At 25.6% G+C, this 21,408-nt stretch overlaps 4 protein-coding genes across 4 annotated transcripts; 1 reads left to right on the plus strand and 3 right to left on the minus strand.

Annotated features, from left to right (window-relative positions):
- Positions 1–428: 428 nt before the first annotated feature.
- Positions 429–2,234, plus strand: LOC112600455 (tigger transposable element-derived protein 4-like). The gene has a single exon (XM_025347683.1). The coding sequence runs from the start codon at positions 741–743 to the stop codon at positions 2,232–2,234; it is 1,494 nt and encodes a 497-aa protein (XP_025203468.1). The 5' UTR covers positions 429–740.
- A 1,264-nt stretch (positions 2,235–3,498) lies between these two features.
- LOC112600475 (telomeric repeat-binding factor 2-interacting protein 1-like) lies at positions 3,499–7,092 on the minus strand. Its single transcript, XM_025347711.1, has 7 exons — positions 6,503–7,092; positions 5,870–6,030; positions 5,169–5,279; positions 4,561–4,641; positions 4,357–4,474; positions 4,008–4,135; positions 3,499–3,899 (listed from the first exon to the last, which is right to left on the minus strand). Exons 1-7 carry the CDS (start codon positions 6,629–6,631, stop codon positions 3,797–3,799), a joined length of 831 nt encoding a protein of 276 aa, XP_025203496.1. The 5' UTR covers positions 6,632–7,092; the 3' UTR covers positions 3,499–3,796.
- Positions 7,093–10,481: 3,389 nt separating this feature from the next.
- LOC112600464 (farnesyl pyrophosphate synthase-like) lies at positions 10,482–14,512 on the minus strand (the record flags this gene model as incomplete). Its single annotated transcript, XM_025347696.1, has 8 exons — positions 14,297–14,512; positions 13,994–14,162; positions 13,774–13,914; positions 11,545–11,748; positions 11,113–11,277; positions 10,955–11,032; positions 10,761–10,895; positions 10,482–10,670 (listed from the first exon to the last, which is right to left on the minus strand). Coding segments are annotated over exons 1-8 (1,179 nt in total), but the record flags the coding sequence as incomplete, so codon positions are not given.
- Positions 14,513–18,576: 4,064 nt separating this feature from the next.
- LOC112600382 (cilia- and flagella-associated protein 251-like) lies at positions 18,577–19,981 on the minus strand. The gene is made up of 4 exons (XM_025347577.1): positions 19,946–19,981; positions 19,421–19,649; positions 19,248–19,360; positions 18,577–18,633 (listed from the first exon to the last, which is right to left on the minus strand). Exons 1-4 carry the CDS (start codon positions 19,979–19,981, stop codon positions 18,577–18,579), a joined length of 435 nt encoding a protein of 144 aa, XP_025203362.1.
- Between the last annotated feature and the right edge of the window lie 1,427 nt (positions 19,982–21,408).

Here is a 21,408-nt window from a genome sequence, read left to right on the forward strand (position 1 = left end):
CATTTATATAATATCCATAACATTGAATAAATATGATTTTATAATAATTATAATATTGTTGAAGTAAAGGTCATAGATATGTAATCATTTTTGAATGTCAGCAAATGCAAGCATTAACAATCACAGCAATATATAATATGATATATTAGAATTACAAATTTAGTAACTTTACGCATGTTGCAGTGAAATATTACATAGGTACATAAAATCAACATAATATTGCATAATGAGTATGAATAGAGTAATAACTTATAGCCCTAAATGAATTACATAGTAACAGAATATCGTTCTGTTTTACTATATATTATGTATTATGTTTAAATAGTTTTACTTGTAATATTTTAAATTTGGAATAATATATTTAGAGAATACAGTTTATATGATAATTGTTGTAGTAACTCCAAGCAAGATACATCTACAGTCGACTCTCGGTAACTCGAACCTCGATAACTCGAAATTCTTGATATCTCGAATAAATAAAATTCCCCTTCAAATAACAATAACACTTAATGTTTAAATAATCTTGTTAACTCGAAAATTAATTTGACAAGTTTTTGATATCTCGAATTTTCTTATCCAAATTTAGTACTAAAAATAGTTTATCAAGGCGATTATTTTTCGTAAAACCCGACCGTAATTTAACTCTTGATAACTTTGATACAATCAGTTTTAGTTCTGCCGTCTGTTCGTTCGGTTAATCGTTTATCGTGTGAGTGTGACAGTGTTAATCAGTGGTTATTATGGCTCAAAAAAGAAAATTAACAACATTATCACTTGCAGAAAAAGTGAACTTGCTTAAAATTATTGAAAAAGGCGAAAAAAAAAAACAAGACATAGCCAAAGATTTTGGAATTCCGGCGAGTACATTATCTACAATAATAAAAAATAAAGATGTAATTTTAAAAAACTTTAACGAAAACTCGGCAACTAGAAAAAAAATGAAACTAGGAGAATACTCTGACATAGAATCATGTTTATTAAAATGGTTTCAACAATGTCTTGACAGAAAAATTCCAATTAATGGACCTATTCTACGAGAAAAAGCTGAAGAGTTTGGACATAAGTTAGGGCATGAATATTTTAAAGCTAGCAGTGGATGGTTAACAAATTGGAAAATCAGAAATAGCGTTGTATTTAAACAAGTTTGTGGTGAAAGTGGCGCTGTAGATGTACAAAAATGTTCCGTATGGATAAATAATTTACCGAAACTCATCGAAAATTATTCACCAGACGATATTTTTAATGTAGATGAAACAGGATTATTTTTCAAATGTTTACCTGACAAAACATTCATATTTAAAGGCCAATCTTGTTCAGGTGGAAAACATAGTAAAGAAAGAGTAACACTTCTGTTAGGGGCAAATATGTCGGGCACAGAAAAATTAAGACCACTTCTGATTGGTAAGTCGAAAAAACCACGATGTTTTAAACAAATAAAATCATTACCATTAGATTATTATGCAAACAAAAAATCCTGGATGACGTCTGAAATTTTTAATTTGTGGTTAATGAAATTAGATAAAAAAATGGTCTCCGAAAAAAGAAAAATCTTACTTTTTATTGATAATTGTACTGCACACAATTTAACCTCGACTTTTAATGCTATTAAAGTGCAGTTTTTACCTCCTAATACTACGTCTGTATTACAACCATTAGACCAAGGTATTATAAATAATTTTAAAATATTTTACAGAAAAGAAATGGTAAAAAAAATTGTATCGGCTATAAATGATACCAATCAAATTGTAATAAACATATTGGATGCTATACGGCTATGCGATAAAGCATGGCGACACGTAAAAAAAGAAACGATCGTAAACTGTTTTACAAAATCAGGTTTTAGAACTTCGACTGAAAATATTCTAGATGAACCTTCTGATGATAATAACGATGAATGGGATCAATTAAATCTTAATGAAACTTTTACGTCATACGTCAATGTCGATGAAAATTTGGAGATTTGTGGAGAATGGACTGAGAACGATATTATCTCCGATATATTAGACGAAGATAACGAAGAAGAAATTGAAGACCAACAAATACAATCCACCATTACAAATAAAGAAGCGAAACTTGCATTAGAAACATTACGTAAATATATTGAAGGCAATGAAGGTATGGAAGATTTATTTAAACCACTAGGTACTTTAGAAAATAGAATTGAGAACAATGTTTTAAATAAACAAAAACAATTAACTTTACACCAATTTTTTAAAAATGATAATAATATGTAAGTAGGAATGTAAGAAAACATTTTTTTAATTTTTTTAATGTATAATACTTAATTTAAAAATAAACATACTTTTTAAAAGTTTTTGATAACTCGAAATTTTTAGTAAGTCGAATTTTTTTTTCCCCCTTGAACTTCGAGTTACCGAGAGTCGACTGTATTTATTATTTGACATTATCAAATCGAACATGTTTCTATAAATAGTAGTAACAACATGATTTATATATGTAATACACTTTAAGTGATCAATCCGGTAAATCTCATGATTTAAGTCTTGGAATCTATTCAATTGACAATATGATATTAGGTATATTTATAACTTGTATACATTTTGTTGTTTTGTTGTATTATACATACAAAAAAGCTAAGTTAAAATAAGTATTTTTAATAAAGAAATAAAAATGCATTTGTACTTGCAAAAAATAAATAATTGTTTTATTATTATTAAGTTTGGGAAATCAAATATATCATTTTAAAATACAAGATAATATCTATAATACAATTTCTATAATTTTTGAGCTTTAATTGTGATTTAACATAACAACGTTCTAAATGTGATACTGAAAGCATTTAAAAATTAAAATGCAGTGCAAACAAAAAATATTAATACTTTGGATCTAAAATTCCCTCTAATTTCTACTAAAATAGACCAATCATCTGATAAAACTTCTAAAAATATAATAAAACTCATCGTGAAATTTATTTAAAAACAAAATTTCATTAATAGATTTTTAAGTATTAGTATTTTAAATTGTTGATAATATTGAAATAAATTCATTAATTTAAAAATATAAACATTCATTTTTATACTTTTTCAAGAAAAATTCAAATGTTTTCAGAAATTGTAAAAGATAATAGGTTGATTAATATGATTGGTGAAAGATTGATACTTAAAACAACAACAAATAAACAATAAAATAATTAATACTCGCAAAACATGTTATTGACATAAGCATGCACATACAGGAGTGCTCTACTAATTATTGTTTTATATACACTAATGATCATTTACTATGCACAAATTTAAATTTTTCAATTATATAAACTTAAAAAATTACCTGTAACTAGGCACGGTTAGTATCAAAAATCCAATCCTTAATGCTAAACAGAAAATAAATACTATTTTACAGAGGCTCCACATATTTATACATAAAATATATCTATTTTTTATTATATATATATATATATATATATATATATTCTATAGTAATATAATATTTAAATATATCATAACATATTACCAAACACATACACATAAAGAACAGATACATTTTATGTATAAATAATACTAGTAAATTCTAATAAATATGATACAGTACTTTCCTTGCCCCAACTACATTCCACATTTGAATTAAGTTTTATCTTATATCAATATTCACAAAGATTAAGTACACCACATTGCTGTTAGATTAAAGATAACGATCAATAATGGTAAAAATAAAGGTCATTAGTATGTCGTGAATTGCCAAAATTAAAACATTTACTGAAATAGGTTGTACCGTGAAAAGTTCGGGAACCTCTGCTATAGTAAATTATAATTGTATATTTTTTTACTAAAGAAATTAATTAGGAACTGCTATCTGTAGTTGACCCATAAAAATTGCGAGTTTTATTGCATCTCAATTTGATTGCTTCTCTATCAATATTTTTCTTTTTTCCATACCTTAAGCTAAAATATAAATTAACAATTATATTAATACCTAAATATATATATATATATATATATATATATATATATATATATATATATATATATATATATGTAAATAAGCTATACCCTTGTTGTAATATTTGCAATTTTTTCGGAGTGAGAAATGGAAAACTATGTTTTTTAGAATTTAAATCATTTTTAATATGTTTTAAGTATCTCTGTTTCATCGATTGCCATGAACGATATTTACATACCTGAAACATAAAAAATATGACTTTTTACAAATTTTGAAGAAACATTATTTTTGTTTCTGTGATTATTACTAAATTATAAAAAATTAAAAATGTATTGAAAGTAAATTAAGTTTAAATTCACACCATAAATAAAAATGGAAAATCACGAGATTAACAAAATATTTTTTTTTTTTTTAAATTAATACTAAAGTTATAACTTCAAATACATTTCATTGACTTACATTATCATGTTCCATACGTTGCCACATTGATACCACATTAACATTGAAAGCATATTTATTTTTGATAATGTATTTTACAATACTGACATCTTCTTTATGTGAATAGGGTATTCTTGTGCTTTAAAAAAATGATTTTAACATTATTAAATTTATATTTTCAAATAACTTACATACAATGATAAATATATTATGCATAATATTTACTTTTTTAAAGATGAACCGCTTAAAGAAGTAGTAGCTAAATGTAAATTTATAGAAAATATATCATCAGAATCTTCACCAGAGCTAAAATAAAAATAATTTTCAGACAATAATAATATACAAGTAAAGATTAAAAATATAATAAAATGTACATTATTTTTTAACTAACTAATTTTTTTTTTTTTTTGATAAATGTATTTTAAATATGTTTATATAAAAATAAATTTCATATGATTGAGAGGTAATTTTATCATATATATCACAATGGAAATAGTGATAAATAAAACAACAGTATTTGTTAAGATTTAAAAAATTGTAATACCTCACTAAACGTAATCTACATACTTTTTAAATTAAAAATTTTTTTGTTATCTATTTTGTAAAATGCTATTAATATTGTGTAATTAAATAAAATGCAGAAAGTATGGTTCCATTTCATGACACAGATGTAATAATAACTATTGATTAACAAACGTATGTTTTAGGATAAAACATCAACTATAATTATTATATATTTATAATTAAGTTTAAATACAAAAACAACAAAACATATCTAAAAACTTAAAAATAAAGATTATTATAAAATTTGATTTTGGTTTTATAATCATTACTTTTTTTGATTTTCCGAAACTGAGACTAAATCAGACCATGATTGATTTTGATGTAGCCAACAATCAAATATTTGATCTTTAGTATAATTTGCAGTACTTGTGTTCTTAATTCTAAAAATAAAAAATGAATTTCAATATTAAGTATCAAAAATATTTTACTATATTATTTATTTTTATATGTATATATCAAATGTTGATGATCATCATACATAATATGTATAAAATACAAATTTATGTACAAAAAATTATTATTTATCATTCTAATTATATACAGATCCTACCATATATATTACACACTTTTCATTGCACTTACAATCAAAAAAAGATTATGTCATAACAACAATAAATTTAAAGGAATGGTGCACAAGTAAATTGATAGAACTGTTCTAAATAATTATTTTAGATTATATTATTTTCCAAATAATCATACTAAAAAAAAAAATTATTATTATTATAATTATTTCAATTTAAAAGTCAAGTAAATGCATAACTTTGAAATCATAGTATTTTAATGCTCTGACAAGAAATTTAAATACCGTTACAACTACTAACATATATTTTAAGCTTAGCTATTTTTGAGTATATACCTATAATTATCAAGAATATGCGATTTATAGTGATATATTTCAATTATTCTTCTAATGCCAATAAATTATATTTAATTAAAAAAAAAAGAAAAGAATAATAACAGTAATACTCACAAATATTTGGTTGGATCAGGAAAGTCATTGATTTTAATACAATTGTCAATATATTTAACATCAAACGCTGGGATCTTTGGATGAAAATAATTAGTTTTTCCTGGTACTGCAAGCACCATTGAATGATCATTTGGTGCATCTAATACATTTGCCAAGGACTTCTGTTAAAATAAAATTTCATAAAAGTTAATAAAACAACATTAATATAAATAGTTTTTACTGAAAATATAATATACAAATAGGAGTAAAAAGGTCAATTAGTAACTAAGTACAACACTAAGGTATCAATTAAATTATAAAATGTATTGTTGATCATTGGTTTTTACAAATACAATATTTAAAAAAAAATGTGTTTAAATAACAACTAAGTTAAATCAAAGTATTACACTATAACATTATAAAAAGAGCAATAACTAAAAAAACATTTTAAAATTATTATGTTAACCCCCATACCTAATCAAATTAATATGTATAATAGAAATTATGCTTTTATTTCCTTGAACTCAGCGAAATACATATTTCACGTATGATTCAGAGCAAAATGTATAATCAATAATACAAAATAGGAAATAATTCAATTGTTCTCTACTTCGTAATACATATAATTATAAATACGACAATAGCAATACTAACAGTTAAAAGGTTCAAATAAAAATTGTCTTTTGTATCACTATCGAGCACAAACGTCAAACTTTTTAGATCAGCATTGTGAAAATAAAATATATTTTCATCCAAATGAAAATCTGTCCACGTAATATCCATTTTGGACGATAGTACTTAATGGTCTCGTGCTCTCGTCTCATACAGAAAATAACGCTATAAACATATTTTTAATCCGTATTTCCTCGTTATTAGGTACCATGACACCATGATGAAATAACAACTAACAAGGTATTTTGACAATGTAATGATACGCTTATGACGGTAGTAGTCAATTCGCTGCAACGCTGCTTATCGTTGGTTATGTCAAAAATGCATTTAAAGACAAACTAGACATAATAATACGCGTAAGACCGGCCGATATGTCGATATTTAAGTTAATTGCCATATTATTGTATTTTCACCATATCATTACTGTTGATCATTACTCATGACCACTTAACTAACCAACGTTGGACTAATTGATTATAATTAAGACTATCGACTAAAAAAAATACGTCAATAGTTAGTTGTTCCAACTAAAAAAATTTAAGATGCTATCGTCGATAAAATTCATTTCTTAGTTCGTGAAACTATTTAAAAAAAAAAAACGACGCGTATTGCGTAAGATTATCACACGATGGTTTAAAACGCTTTCACGACCGTCGACCGCTCATCGCTAAAGTGATAAACTGATAATAATATTAACACGTCATGGTCTGAACAGAATTGAACCACGGTAAGTGTAAAAAAATATACAAAAAATAAAATAACTGAATATTTTTTATAAAGAAATTAGTAATTACGATTTCTGATTCGCTATAGCTATTTATTTGAATAATATGGTATCCGTATGTTATTAAATCTAGTGACTAGTGTAAAATGTTTAATGTAGAAAGAACTTAACAATAAACAAATTGTTTTCGGGTACATATTGATTGATACTTGTTAGGGATCTCCAAACCACGACTCACAGACAACGGTCCTCTGAACAACAATTACCTAATAATATTTAAAAAATATATAAAATATCATAAATCGTTATTACAGGCATTCCTCATCGTATGATGTATGCTACACGTGTCAGGTATTACATCTGTATCATAATAATAATAATAATAATTATTATTATTATTATATATTACAAATTATTATTATTATATATTACAAATTATTATTATTATTATTACATATTACAAATTAAGCGGGTTTGTATTATAATTTCAAATTTCAACCAACTGATAAGTGCGCTAACGTCGGTAGTCATCACTCGTCAGACGGCAGTTGTATCAACGAGAAACTTTTAAATAGAAAATCTCCAAGGCCGATAAACGCAATCGTTTTGAAAAAACAACATAGGTACAGATACTGCAAAAAAATAATATCATAATTCATATCTAATATTTTTCAATTTAATACACTGTCAAAGAAATACTGTAGTAACACTAGTAACAAAAACTTTTAATTATTAAGAACTACAATCTACGGGCATAGCATTTTTTTATAAATTAGGGAGGGAACGGTCGCCTCACTGATTATAATACTTATAAGTTATATGTAAGAATAATATTTTATAAATTAAACGAACTGATGGCGTATATAGTACTTTTGTCATTGTATACCCAGGCACGTATACAGTGGGGGTTTAGGGTTCAACCTCCCCCCCAGAAATAATTTCTTTGAAAATTAAGTCAAATTATACACCTATTATTATAAAATATTTTTATTACTAGCTATTGATAAGTTTTCTTATGTTTATATTAGTCGGGTATGAAATACAAGTTTATAATCTAGTATTATAGTCAAAAAAGTGTAAACTGATTACTGAGAATTACGCATGTGTGAGAACTGAACATTGCGATATAAGCCTTATATACCTAGAAAACTCACATTTTGTCAATAATCTTTTCTTATATCTCAATCGATGACCAAAAATTCCTATTAAATTGCTAATTTATGTATTATTAAATCATTACTGTAAGCAGTGGTGTATTTTCAATTTTTTGTGGGGGGGGGTGTTCTTAATATTAAATATAAGTTTAAAACATTATAATAAAATACATACGAGTTATGATTTAATAATGATATTATTTATATTATATTATATTTCACTATTATTATGAAAATAAATGTCAATTAATAGTTAAACCCAAGTTATTTTTAAAAATATTGTAATACAAACATTAAAAACACATAATATAAATTAATATTATTTTTTTCTGGGGGGGGGGGTCAAGACCCGAGAACCCCCTCCGTAAATACGCCACTGACTGTAAGGTACATTTTGGCCACATTATCTATTACCTACAAATGTTACTGCGAACGGTCATTCTCAACTCTACGAAAACTTAAAACGTACTTATGATACAATAGGTATAAGAGAAATTAAACTTACTGGATTGGCACTACTAAACATATACCGACATTTTGATTTAAATGTGGTAGAATTTATCGATAGATTTGCTAAGTTACCACAAAAATGGGATTTTATACTTTAATTTGAAATTTTTTAATGTATTATATATAAATTGTTTGATTTTTTTCTTCTATCTAGGTACTTAGTAGTATAATTTACATAGGTAATTTTATGTGCATAGGTACTAATAAAATAAATGTTTGTTCTGTTCATAATATTTAAAATTTTATATATTATTATTATAAACTTATTTCTGAATAAATGACATACATAAAATTTGGATACTTAGCATAATAATTGTCATATTAAAAAATAATGAGTAACGAGGAAGAAATTGTTTTATTATGTTGCGGTACAATTTGAATTACTATATTTTGTAACCCCCCCCCCAATTGTATTTTGTATACGTGCCTGTGTGTACCTATAGCCGTATAGGAAGGAGGCAATTTGTAAGGCGACGCTATGACCTATGACGTATTATGCGATGTTTCTATTTTAGTAGGTTAGGCTGTTGACCAACTAATTCGACGAAACGTGTTCATATTTCACACTTCGCTCTCACAAAAAACGTTATCGACAATGCAAGCGCTGATGATTGATATCAAACGTTAGAAACACTCAAGGTATATTATTTCATTGTTTTCACATTAATTTGTTAAATGCAAATAGAAAATGTATAAATATTTATGTTAATTTCAAGCTTTGTAATCGTAAAAATTGGTAAACATTATTTTAAAAGAGGTCTATTGTTGTTAAATTATTATGTTTAAATCTAAGTTGGCCTTATCGACCATATTTTAATGAGTCTAAGTTTTTGTAACTGTTTTGTGATCAACAAATATATTATAGATACATATTATATTGTAAACATTCGATAACCTTTTTACTTCCGGATCTGGATGCATAGGTAATATAACTAAGATTTTCGATTTCCGCTTGTCTCATATACGTACGTTTGTTATACCGGAATATCAATTTTACATCAACAACCGCAATACAATGAGTTTGTATTTGTAAAGCGTTATTTATAATGCTTTATATTACAATATTTATTATTTTAAAGAGATTTTGTTGTTTTACTTTTTCTATTGTCACTGCCATCACGTATGGTCTTTTATTGTAAGATAATTAGAATATTGTATTGTTATATTACTAATCTTAAAACATTATCATAAGTTTTAATTACTTAAGTACTAAAAAGTAAATATAAAATGTATAAGATATAATAAAATAGTATATAGTTTAGTATTTATTATATAGTCATAAAGCTATTATTAAAAAAATTACAGGTATTAAACTTATATTATTTATAAATAGTAAGTAAATATTGTACGTTAAATAATGGAATAATAAAAAAAAATGATTATGATTAAGTATAGTAATGATTCACTCGACGCACTGTATAATATATTTTGAGAAAATTAATTTTTTTAAACTGTATAAAACTAATTAACTAAATTTAAATAATACAATAATTATTATGTATAATGTAGGTGCGTATAAATGCCGATTAACCAATATTATGTAATTGGTAAAGATTTAAAATTAAAAAGTTCTCTGGTAAATATTTTCCAAGAATTTGAAAAACATGTCTTGTGACAATCCTTGGGATGAATGTTGAATACGAGAATTTATTAATTTATAACAATCTTCTTCGTAGAGTTGAAACGCATTTGGTAATTTCAATTGTTCATACAAATCTTTAATGACTGCAACATTGGTTGGATCGTCAATACCGTAATTGTCCTAAAATTATAAACAATTAAACATTTGGGAAACGTTCAAAAAATATAAATATATAATATAAAGTATTATAGTAACATAATATTATGTTACCTCCATAATTTTTTTTTGTTCAGAATTGACTTTTTGTAAAGCTACTACAGCCAACCACGAACATTTTCCATCTTCTATGTCTGTACCTATTTTTCCCGTGACCTCCGGATCTCCATAGCAATCTAAAAAGTCATCCTAAAAATAAAAACTGTTTACTTCACTTATTTTAATTGATTTAAATTAACAGCATATACTTGAACTTGAAAGAATTGACCCATCTCAAGCAATATAGCTTTTGCTTGTCTAAATATTTCTTGGTCATTTATGTTTGTCTGCAATATTAATTATTATTACACAATATATTATAAACTTATAGATCAAATCACAAACGTATTGCGTGCTTAGTGCTTACCATATGCATGGCGAGACACACGGGAAGAAAAAATGAATAATACGCAGTTTTATATTTCACAATAGCTGTATAATTATCCATGGTGTATTTTTCAAGTTTTTTAGACTTGAAGCTTTTCGCAGTTAACATATCGAGACACTGACCCATTGCAGATTTCATTGTAACCTATAATTATTGATTCATGTCAAAATCGATTCAAAACAAGATTAGGGCCCTAAACCCCTACTATATTTTAATTACATCTGAAACCGCAATTAAAATAGTATAGAATATAATATAAAATGTTATGTTTTTAATTTTCAGTCAATGATATAAAATGATCCATATAAAAAGGTTTTACCCAGGGCCTTTAAATGTCTAACGAATGGTCTTAAATTGTGTAAATTGAACGACATTAAAATTAATATAAAACTATTTTTTATTATTACATACGTCATAGAACAGTTCCAGAATGTTTTTATAGTAAGGCTTATCCTTGAAATATTTTTTAAGCAATTGGTAAATGGCCTGTTCTAGGAGAATACCATCGTTAATTGCTATTAGACTAATATCGTTTTGTCGATACCAACACGGACGTCCTCGTCTGGTAATAGCATTATCCATAATGTCATCTAACACTAATTGATAAGCTTGCAGCTAAAATAAAAATGAACATATTTGTGTATTTATTGGTTTCCCATACTCGTTGCATTTCACACTTCAAAAAATTAATTCAGATAATATTATCTAATTAATTCTCAATTAAATAGATACTCTAATATGTAGGTACTTACAATTATTATTCTTCGTAATATCACTAAACAATGACAAATTAAGGTTAAGTTCACAAAAATTGATGCCTGATAGAAGTAGGTTTATTTACTTTAAATTTCTTAACTTACCCTAACTAAATAATGCAATTGTGTATAACAATATTTTTTAATTAAAAATAGAAATACGTAGTTAATAGGTGTACGAATATTTATAGATATTTGAAAATAAAATTACTATTGCATTGACAGGCATTGTAAATAATTGTCTAAAATTATATCTTGAAGTATAAAATATTTACTCTATCATAATATATGAGCTAAATTTTATTCATATGGTTAAAAAAAATATTATTATTTTTATTTTTAAATCAAATTTAACTCAGTTTAAAAATAAATTTATATCCAAATTTAGAAGAACCATAATTGAAGTTAATATTTTTTAATGATGAAAAAACAAACAACTGCTGGTATATGAAAAATTTGACCAAATAATTATGTTATTATTACATGATAAAATTTTCAAATTTTTTTTTAAAATATTTTGACTCTTTTTGAGTTATTTATAGATATTTAAAATTTAACTATTATTTATTGGTCAATATTTTTGAAAATGTAATAAAGGACCGCTTAAAAGCTTTATTTTACTTTATTATACCTGTAAAAAATATACTAAAAATAATTGGTGTCATTTTTTTAATAAGCATATGAATTTAAAATGTTGATAAAATTACATTTTTTTCATACATATTTTATTTTGTTATATTTTAAAAATACTATTCGAGTTAACTTTCACATATAATTTACGTAACAAAATTTTCAAAATAAGTAAATTAATTTTAAAATATTACCTATATATTTTATACTATTAACTTATTTAACGGTTTTACAGTAAGATGGTGTTGACTAATTTTACCCAAAAATTAATAATAATAATGTAATATACGTAGTATAAACCTTATACCTATATATTATTATAATAATTAAGTACCTATAATAAATATTTTTGACAAAAATTAAATCAATATACCGTTTTATTAATAGCATAATAAATTAGTTTCGTTTGATATCAATATTTATCATAATAACAGATATTTGGTTATTTATTTATTTGCAGTATGGCGTAGTTACTAGTTAGCGTACAATGTATTTAGCAATATAAGCTGACAGACCATTTTCCTTTAAAATCATTTTTTGTATATAATGATATAATATTATGGAATTCAAGTATAAAAAATATATTTCATGGGTAATATATATCCATTTAGTCAAGCCTTAATCTATAAAAAATAATATTTGTATTATTTAAATTGAATCTATGTATAAAAAACTATATTTATTATTAAGCCATCCATGAATAATAATAATTAATAACAATTATTGTAAATGGCAATAATTATTATAATCAAATAAATTAATTTAAAAATAATAAAATAAAATGATTCTTATCGATAAAAGAGAGAATAATCGGAGACAATATGTCAAGTATAATAAGTATTCTAAAATAAAATGTGGTTAATTTTTATTCCATTCTACCAACTCTTTTGTAAATTCAATAAATGTACTTAAGATACCTATAACATCATAATTTAACATAGAAGCATGAATTTCAGAAATTGTGTAATGAATTTTTAATCATATAAATTCTAAAACAATATAAGGATATTATAGAAATAAAAACTTATTTCAGAAAAGTTATTTTTTGACATCTTAAAAAGAATAAGAACCAACAGATCTCATCTACAAACATTTTAATTTATCTAAATATTTTGATCATCATATCATTTGCTTAGTGAACTAAAAGCTTTACATTTTAAATTCATTTTTAATATTTTGGTAACATTTAAAACTATTAATTCAATAGTACTAAATAGTAATTTTTTTTCTGCAGTTAAAATCCAAAACGACTTACGATTTCGACACACCATCCTAGTATATAGGATAATTTAAGATTTTCATTGGTCTGGACAGATGGCGAGGATAACATCTTGAATGATAGTACCAACGTCAGTCCTCGGTTATTCTTACCACTAGGTACGTTATATCGCAACAGCTATATAATAAAAGAAATTGTAATATACATTATACATTATGATAATATGTTGCTGCAAAGCAAAATCACCGGCACATACCTTTTCGAGCCACTTACTGACGTCGGGCACGTCTAAGTTAAGGTCGTTGTCCGTCAAATCGTTGACAATTTCTGGGAATACTGCCATGAATTTTTCATACTCGTCCTTGCTGATCGATGAACCGATTGAAACCGGAGTCAACTGCGGCGGGCAAACCACACTCGTAGATCTAAAAAATGGGACGAATCGTTTAAAAAAAATATAGTATAATGGTATATGTCATTCTATGATTAAATATGATGCTTGTATATATATGTAAATTATATCATTATAATAATATACTGAGGCGTATTCCGAACTTACCGAAATTGATTATCTCGATTCGCTGTAGCCGTGTGGAATAGCGAAAAAGCGGTCCGCTTGTTCAGGGTTCTCTCGAACGTACTAAGTATTTTGTTCATATCTTATACCAAGGTAGATGATAGACTTATGTAGAACGTTATTCGTTTATAGATCGAGCGGTTTATGACGAAAATCAATGTGACAGGGCAAAGAAAATCACTTTTTAATTTTTATAATATCTTGCGTACGGTACGATATGCGTGAGACGAGTGACGACCCGTTCAACAGGTTTAGATTGCAGGAATGCAGACACCAGACGGCTGACTCTGAACTGATTGCGTCGTAGCAGTGCGGCATATATATTACATGTCATCCAACGACTTGTGTTATAAAATTCCGTATGAAGGTGGTAGGGAGGTGTGGCCGCAAGGCCACCATTACGTTATCGCTCATCTTCATCTGTTGCGTTACGACTCCTGACTATAATATTATAATACAGTGATGTAAAAATATTATAGACCTAAAATTTACCAGAAAAACAATTATTTTTTACGTACTGTTTCGATGTATTATTCGATTTTACTTTCAGTGAACTATAAACACTGTAAATTATATTCTAATGATAAATATTCCATGCACAAAAATATAAGAGGATAATAAGAAGAATTTTTGGTGACTTCAACATTATATTATGTACAAGTCTAATTTTAATTTAATAATTAAATGTTAGTTATCCATTAGTCAATGTAAAATTTAGATTTTAAGTTTGTGAAATAAAATGTTATTTCCCCCAGTAAGTACTGTCATAAATCATAATTGTGAAAATTTAATTTAGAATATTCCTAAGAGATAGGAAATGTCGTATAGTATAGGCCTATAAACGGACATTAACATTATATTATAATATATATATTATATATTATGTAGCATATACGGACACACTATTATAATATGTTTTAACGTGCCAATAACATACGTAAGGCCCGAGAATCAAATTATGCTGAAGTGACATAATGGGATATTTTAAAGAATTATCACTGGGTAACATTAATAAAAAATCACGTTACACCGCCATAATCAAAATCAACATAAAAGTTTAAAAAAAACTTTTCAGTATTAAATAAACAAAATTTTACCTATGTCTAACAATACCATCAAAACTTACAACACATAAATAAGTATAATTGTGTCACGAAGTTCATTAAATGACACAAAATATTCAAATATTTTTAATATGATTTACAAAAACTAATAACTATTTGATATAATTTCTTTGATGATTAAAAATAAGTTATCTGATAAATCGACAAATTGTATATTACCTGCAATTGAAATTAAATTTATCCACTATTATTATTTGTTTATTGCTTGTCGCAAAGTATGAAATATTTTAAGTGTGGTGAAATTAAGTTTGAGAAACACTATCTGGTCTATACATTATTTACGTGTGATAGTTGTGATATCCCCGTTTTGGGTTATTAGTGTATTATACTGAAATTATTTGTGTTACGACGTAACTTTATACTATAACACTGTAGTCAGCTTTTACTGACCGTCAAAAATAAATTGTCTGTATATTAATATATTTTGATTTATAACAAAGTACGTAATATGTTATACGTATTATTTAAGTATATATTTCAAACAATATTGTTGTTATTTATACATCAATAATTATTGAAAAAACTGTATTATTATAAGTTTCAGTATAAAAAATTAGATCTTAAATTATTTTACACTTACCGAAACACAAAAGTTGTCGTATGTATTGAATTTTGAACGTTTAAAGATTCAAAGTGAAATAAATATTCAGTTAATAGCTTGTAGGAACAAGGACTAAAATAAAATCGAAAACAATTAATTAGTAGATATTTTCCTAGATGACTGACAACCAGATAAAACATATCGTATTGTAGCGTGGAATAAATTACTTCTTGCATATTGTATTATTCTATGATTACCTTCGATGAACGGTCACATGGGTTTCTACTGTAGAAAATCTAAATAATTATTTGTACTCCCAAATTAAAGTTATCAAACGAAATGATATAAATATAAATAAATAACAAAATTAAACAAGAATTTTAAATATCGTCATTTTTACAAAAAAATCATTGTCACCCAGTATAATATTAGTTAAAATATCTACTGGGCGACAAAATACTATGTAAACTGCACCACCGCTGCCGTGCGAACGAGGAGTGTCGCTGCTGGTGTCGAGTTCGGCGGGGGGGGGGGGAGAGTCGAGAGTATGAGTGTGTGTTACAGTTGTTTGCAGAGAGGCAAACATAGCTATCACACGGACCTAAGAGGATTAACACTGTAAGTTTATTTTTATGTGATATATATGTTTCCGACCCTATATTTTATTAAACTTTCTTACAATCATTTGACGTTCTATCTTCACAGCGTAGGGATATAATATAATGTTGGTCATAAGGTTTTAAGATTTTATAGCGTTAGATATTATTATCATAATGATAATAAGGCCTAAACCTGGAGAAAACGAAACAGTAAACGTATATACCGTCGTACCTATACGGTTCTGCATAAGATAGCAGAGATCTAGCCAAATTAAATTTTGGTCATTAGCATAGAACAGCGATTCTCAATCTTTTAACTTCCGAGTACCACCTATACATCTTGAAAATTTTCACGTACCATTTAATTTAGAAAACTCTATTTTTTCATTTTGTTTAAAAAAAAATTTATAGATTATTAAGATTTATTAAACAAGAGTAAAATTAAGCATGTACAATTTGTTAAAACATAAATCAACCAAACATTACAACATTATAGAGATTATTGTTTATCTAAATTTCTATCTTTAACGTGAGTAAAACCGACTACTCGTATTTGGTTTAGTAATCAAATAAACGAAATAATATTTTATTTTATGATAAATATTTATTTTTCATTCAAGTACCACCTTTGAGCTTTCTGCGTACCACTAGTGATACGCGTACCATAGGTTGAGAAACGCTGGCATAGAACGTATGAAGGTAAAGTCCTAAGTTAGTGTCCTAAGTTTGAAAGCCTATCACTCAAATGAGTAAAAATGAAATAAATGATACGGGGAATGTTCTGGTAAGAAAAAATTTTATTCATTGGGATTATACAATTTTATTATAAGAGTATCATCATTGAGTATATATAGTACATATTATATAAACTAAATGGTATTATTTATTACGAATGAGTTTGAGATTTAGAGTAAAATCCCGTGATAATTAGGGAAAGTAGGTTTAAATATTTTTTAGCAACGGTTATTACAATCACGAATATCTAAGTATTTTTACGTAAAAAATATTGTACAGTAGCTATAATACTTGTAAAAATAAACATTTTAGTAACTGTTAAATATTATAAAATATGACACCATATAGTAACACATGGGCTACTGTAAATGTAAATCATTCGGTTATGCATTTCTATAACAGGGTCGTAAGGTGACTTGTATACAAACAAGGCAACCAAATACACGTTGTAACTGCATATTTTAGTATTGTGTTTATGTGTACGTCATGAATTTCTCGTTAAAAATGAGCATAGTAGGTACTTGCATTGTATAGAACTATAGAAGACAATTTTCCTTTTATTTTGGTATATATGTTTTTTTAGTTATAGTGAAATATTATCTATTGTATAATTGTGATTTGTATTGTTATTTTATATTTTGTCGATCTACATTATAAATTATAATCCTCATTCAACACTACTAATATAGTATATACTAATACTTAACATATATTTTTGGTTTTTAGTTGTTGCCGTTGTTGGTTCTAAAAAGATGACAGACTTTTTTAAATCATTGCTTAAAATATGTGTAGTGTATTGTCATTCGTCATGTAGTATGAACAAAATTAAAACATGAGCAAACGAATATAGACAACCAATTCTTAGATTTCTTTTTTTTTTTTAACATTTTAAAGGGAAGTTACTAATTCTGTGATTTATTTTTGACACATATTATTTCAATAACTGAAATTATTAATTTAATTTTGAAATGTATAATAAACTATCAATCTACATAATAAAAATAAAAATTGTTGTGTTAAAAAGTTTTTTTACTTATATTTATAAATTTGAAAAAATAAATTAACGGTAATATATCAGTATTTTTAACCAAAAAAGTGCTTACATATTTCAATAATTTTTAGTGCATAAACTTTCAGGCTCTAGTCTCTACAAGTTAAAATTTATTGAAAGAAAAAAATCATTACAACCATGCATTTATGTAACATATTATTCTATATTTAGTACATAGACACGTACAAAATATTTTGATTTTCGTTTTTTGTTCAGTCTGTACTTTGGAATCCTAATAAATCAGTGAACATTTCTTCAAACGTGTATGTCTGTAATTTAAACATAAATTAATGTATCTAGCTATTCAATAGATTAAACATTTTGCATACATAGATAATTATGAGAACAAAAAAAAAAAATTGAAAATATATGCTGTGAATCTGTGAATTATGATTTATATTTTTCTTTATTTATGAAAATAGTGTATTTTAGCATATACAAATATTATTAACTTAAATTCATTACATATGACTCAATCATATTTTTATTATAATGCAATAGTATTTGATATTATATTAAACAATTATAAAATATATTCTTACAAGTCAAACATCTTGTATGAAAAAAAAAAAAAAATTAACAATTAAGCGTTAATTAGACTGGTGGCTCTGTACAAACTTGATGTAGATATATGATGTATAAAGAGTATCTAATTAAGTTTTTGAGCGAATAGCTAGCAATATTTAAAAGTGAATGGACCTCAAAGGAATGACTATGACAGAAAATATGACTAGTATGAGGTATCAACAAAAGCTATATTTAAATAAAATCGTATTGTCATGATAAGTATAAATCAGGATAACTAAATAGCATATAAAATAGAATAGTAATTTAAATTATTAAATATTAACATTTTTAAAATGTGTTTTATAAATATACGTACGAATGGCAAAGCCAAGTGAATCAAGTCGGCATTAGTATTTGAACCTATGTCTCTTGTTGTTTTTAGCAATGTATTCAAAATAATTTCTAATTCATGAGGGTTAATCTTTTCACCTAAATTATAACAAAAATTATTTAGAAGGGCAAAATATTTACTAATGATCGTTATTTGACCTTTAGTTTTCATCATGTGTACAAACGATTCCCTTGTCAATATGTTGTTTTCTCCATAAGCATTTACAAATTGATCATTTTGTATTAATTCATTGAACGCCGCACGGAGTTCTTCACATTTAATTCTTAATTGTGGCCTATAATTCAAATACAAAATAACAAATTCTTCGAATGTAATCGTGGTAGGATTGCCTGTTCTATTGAACAATTCATAAAGCATATTTGACAACTGAAAATAACCAATACATTTGTATCAAACGATTATATTATTTAAACTATTGTATATTATAATATTCTAATAGGCAATAAAAAATATGGTATTACAGCCCTTATTTGCTGTGTATTATAAATAGTTATGAACACAATATTATATATATACAACACGTGATTTATGATTTTAGATTAGTATATTATGTACCTATTATAATACCAACCTAGTATAGCAAAAAACAATTGATAAAAGTCGATATATTGCATGGACATTTTATAATCAAAAATAGAGGCTGTGCCCATTATCAGATTTACTTCTGTTTCAGAAGGAAAATATCCCATGGCTCTCATGAGAAAAGAGATATTGTAAACTTCCACGTATTTGTTGATAACTGTGGTTTCTGGATTTCGGCTGTTTGCTAATTGAACACAAGAAAAATATTCTTTTAACTCTGTAATTTCTAGTCCATTTTCACCGCCTTCTAGAAGAGAACTGTATGGTTTTAAACCAACACCACCGTGTTTCTCTAACTCATCTAAAAAACTTAGCAAAAAATTAAAAATATTTTTTAGAATTTACACAAAAATATACCGAGGGGTTAACTATTAGGTTTAACTTGTGTATATATATATATATATATATATGTTCTATACTATAGAATAAATATAAATATAAATAATCGCGTACAAATTTGAAAAATGATTCTAATCATAGAAATCGAGTCGTTTAGGTCGTGATTATCATGCTTTATTGAAATTGTTATCTTTTTTTTCGTAAATTGTTGGATAGTTAAGTATGAAAACTATTAAAATTATTTTTTCAAAGCGCATACCTTTAACTGATCACACTAAATTGTCAATCGATACACAATATATATACATAAATTAAAAGACTATTCGAGAGCTTAAAAAATTATAGAAACAAAGAAATTATTGTAAAAGAAATTGCAGTCAAATGGAAAATAAATTATGCATAATAACATATGTAAGTACAAATGCATATTTTTATAAGTAATCTTTAAGTTTTATTTGCAAACATATTCAATTAATTTTGTATTTTTATTTGTATAATTATTATTTGAATAAGACGCATTTTATTACCTCATATTCACAGACCAAATTATCATCGAAGAGCTATTTTCGTTAATAACAAAAATATACTTGCAACTCATTGAAACGCCAAAATTGATAATCTAAAAAAAAAAAAATATATTGAAACACAAAATACATAATACGTAATTATATTAATAGCTTATAATTATTTTTCATCTTTACAAGATCAATAATTAATAAATAATTCAAAAAACATACAGCTTGCAGCTACAACGTGATCAATATAAAATTACACTACCTTAATGGTTTGCATAATTTACTGGATTATGGGACACTAATTCCATTCATGGAATCATAGATACTGTTTTTATTACCTCAAAATACATGTAGAGGTAAATTAATATTTGATCATTAAAGGACAACTGACTTTTGTTCCGGAACCAAGCACTGCCGCGTTTTTGTATGGGTTTCCATCAATAGGCTGTCGTAAAATTCCAATATCTGTGTCAGTGCAAAAAAATATATTATTGTTGAACTTTTTGTGACCCTCCTGGAAATATAATTTTTTTGTTAACATCTGTGTATATCTGAAATAATCAACTACTTGATAATAAACATATCGAATACTTTACAGTGGTAGAATATATCATTAACATTCACTCGATCAGGTCGATTTTCGAAAGGTTTTTGATAGGGATCGTTTTAAATCATTATGTTTATATACC

The sequence above is a fragment of the Melanaphis sacchari genome, unplaced genomic scaffold, assembly GCF_002803265.2.
Source record: "Melanaphis sacchari strain LSU unplaced genomic scaffold, SCAv2.0 Contig64_pilon_pilon, whole genome shotgun sequence".
NCBI lineage: Eukaryota > Metazoa > Arthropoda > Insecta > Hemiptera > Aphididae > Melanaphis > Melanaphis sacchari.

Excerpts from the sequence above, each read along its gene's own strand:
- LOC112600475 (XM_025347711.1), bottom strand. The coding sequence starts at position 6,631 with ATGGATATTACGTGGACAGATTTTCATTTGGATGAAAATATATTTTAT. Across the intron at positions 5,280-5,869 it reads CCTGATCCAACCAAATATTT|AATTAAGAACACAAGTACTG; the intron begins GTGAGTATTACT and ends TTTTATTTTTAG. Across the intron at positions 4,136-4,356 it reads AACGTATGGAACATGATAAT|GTATGTAAATATCGTTCATG; the intron begins GTAAGTCAATGA and ends TTTATGTTTCAG.
- LOC112600382 (XM_025347577.1), bottom strand. The coding sequence starts at position 19,981 with ATGAGAGCCATGGGATATTTTCCTTCTGAAACAGAA. Across the intron at positions 19,650-19,945 it reads ATTTTCCTTCTGAAACAGAA|TTGTCAAATATGCTTTATGA; the intron begins GTAAATCTGATA and ends GGTTATTTTCAG. Across the intron at positions 19,361-19,420 it reads ACACATGATGAAAACTAAAG|GTGAAAAGATTAACCCTCAT; the intron begins GTCAAATAACGA and ends GTTATAATTTAG.
- LOC112600455 (XM_025347683.1), top strand. The coding sequence starts at position 741 with ATGGCTCAAAAAAGAAAATTAACAACATTATCACTTGCAGAAAAAGTG.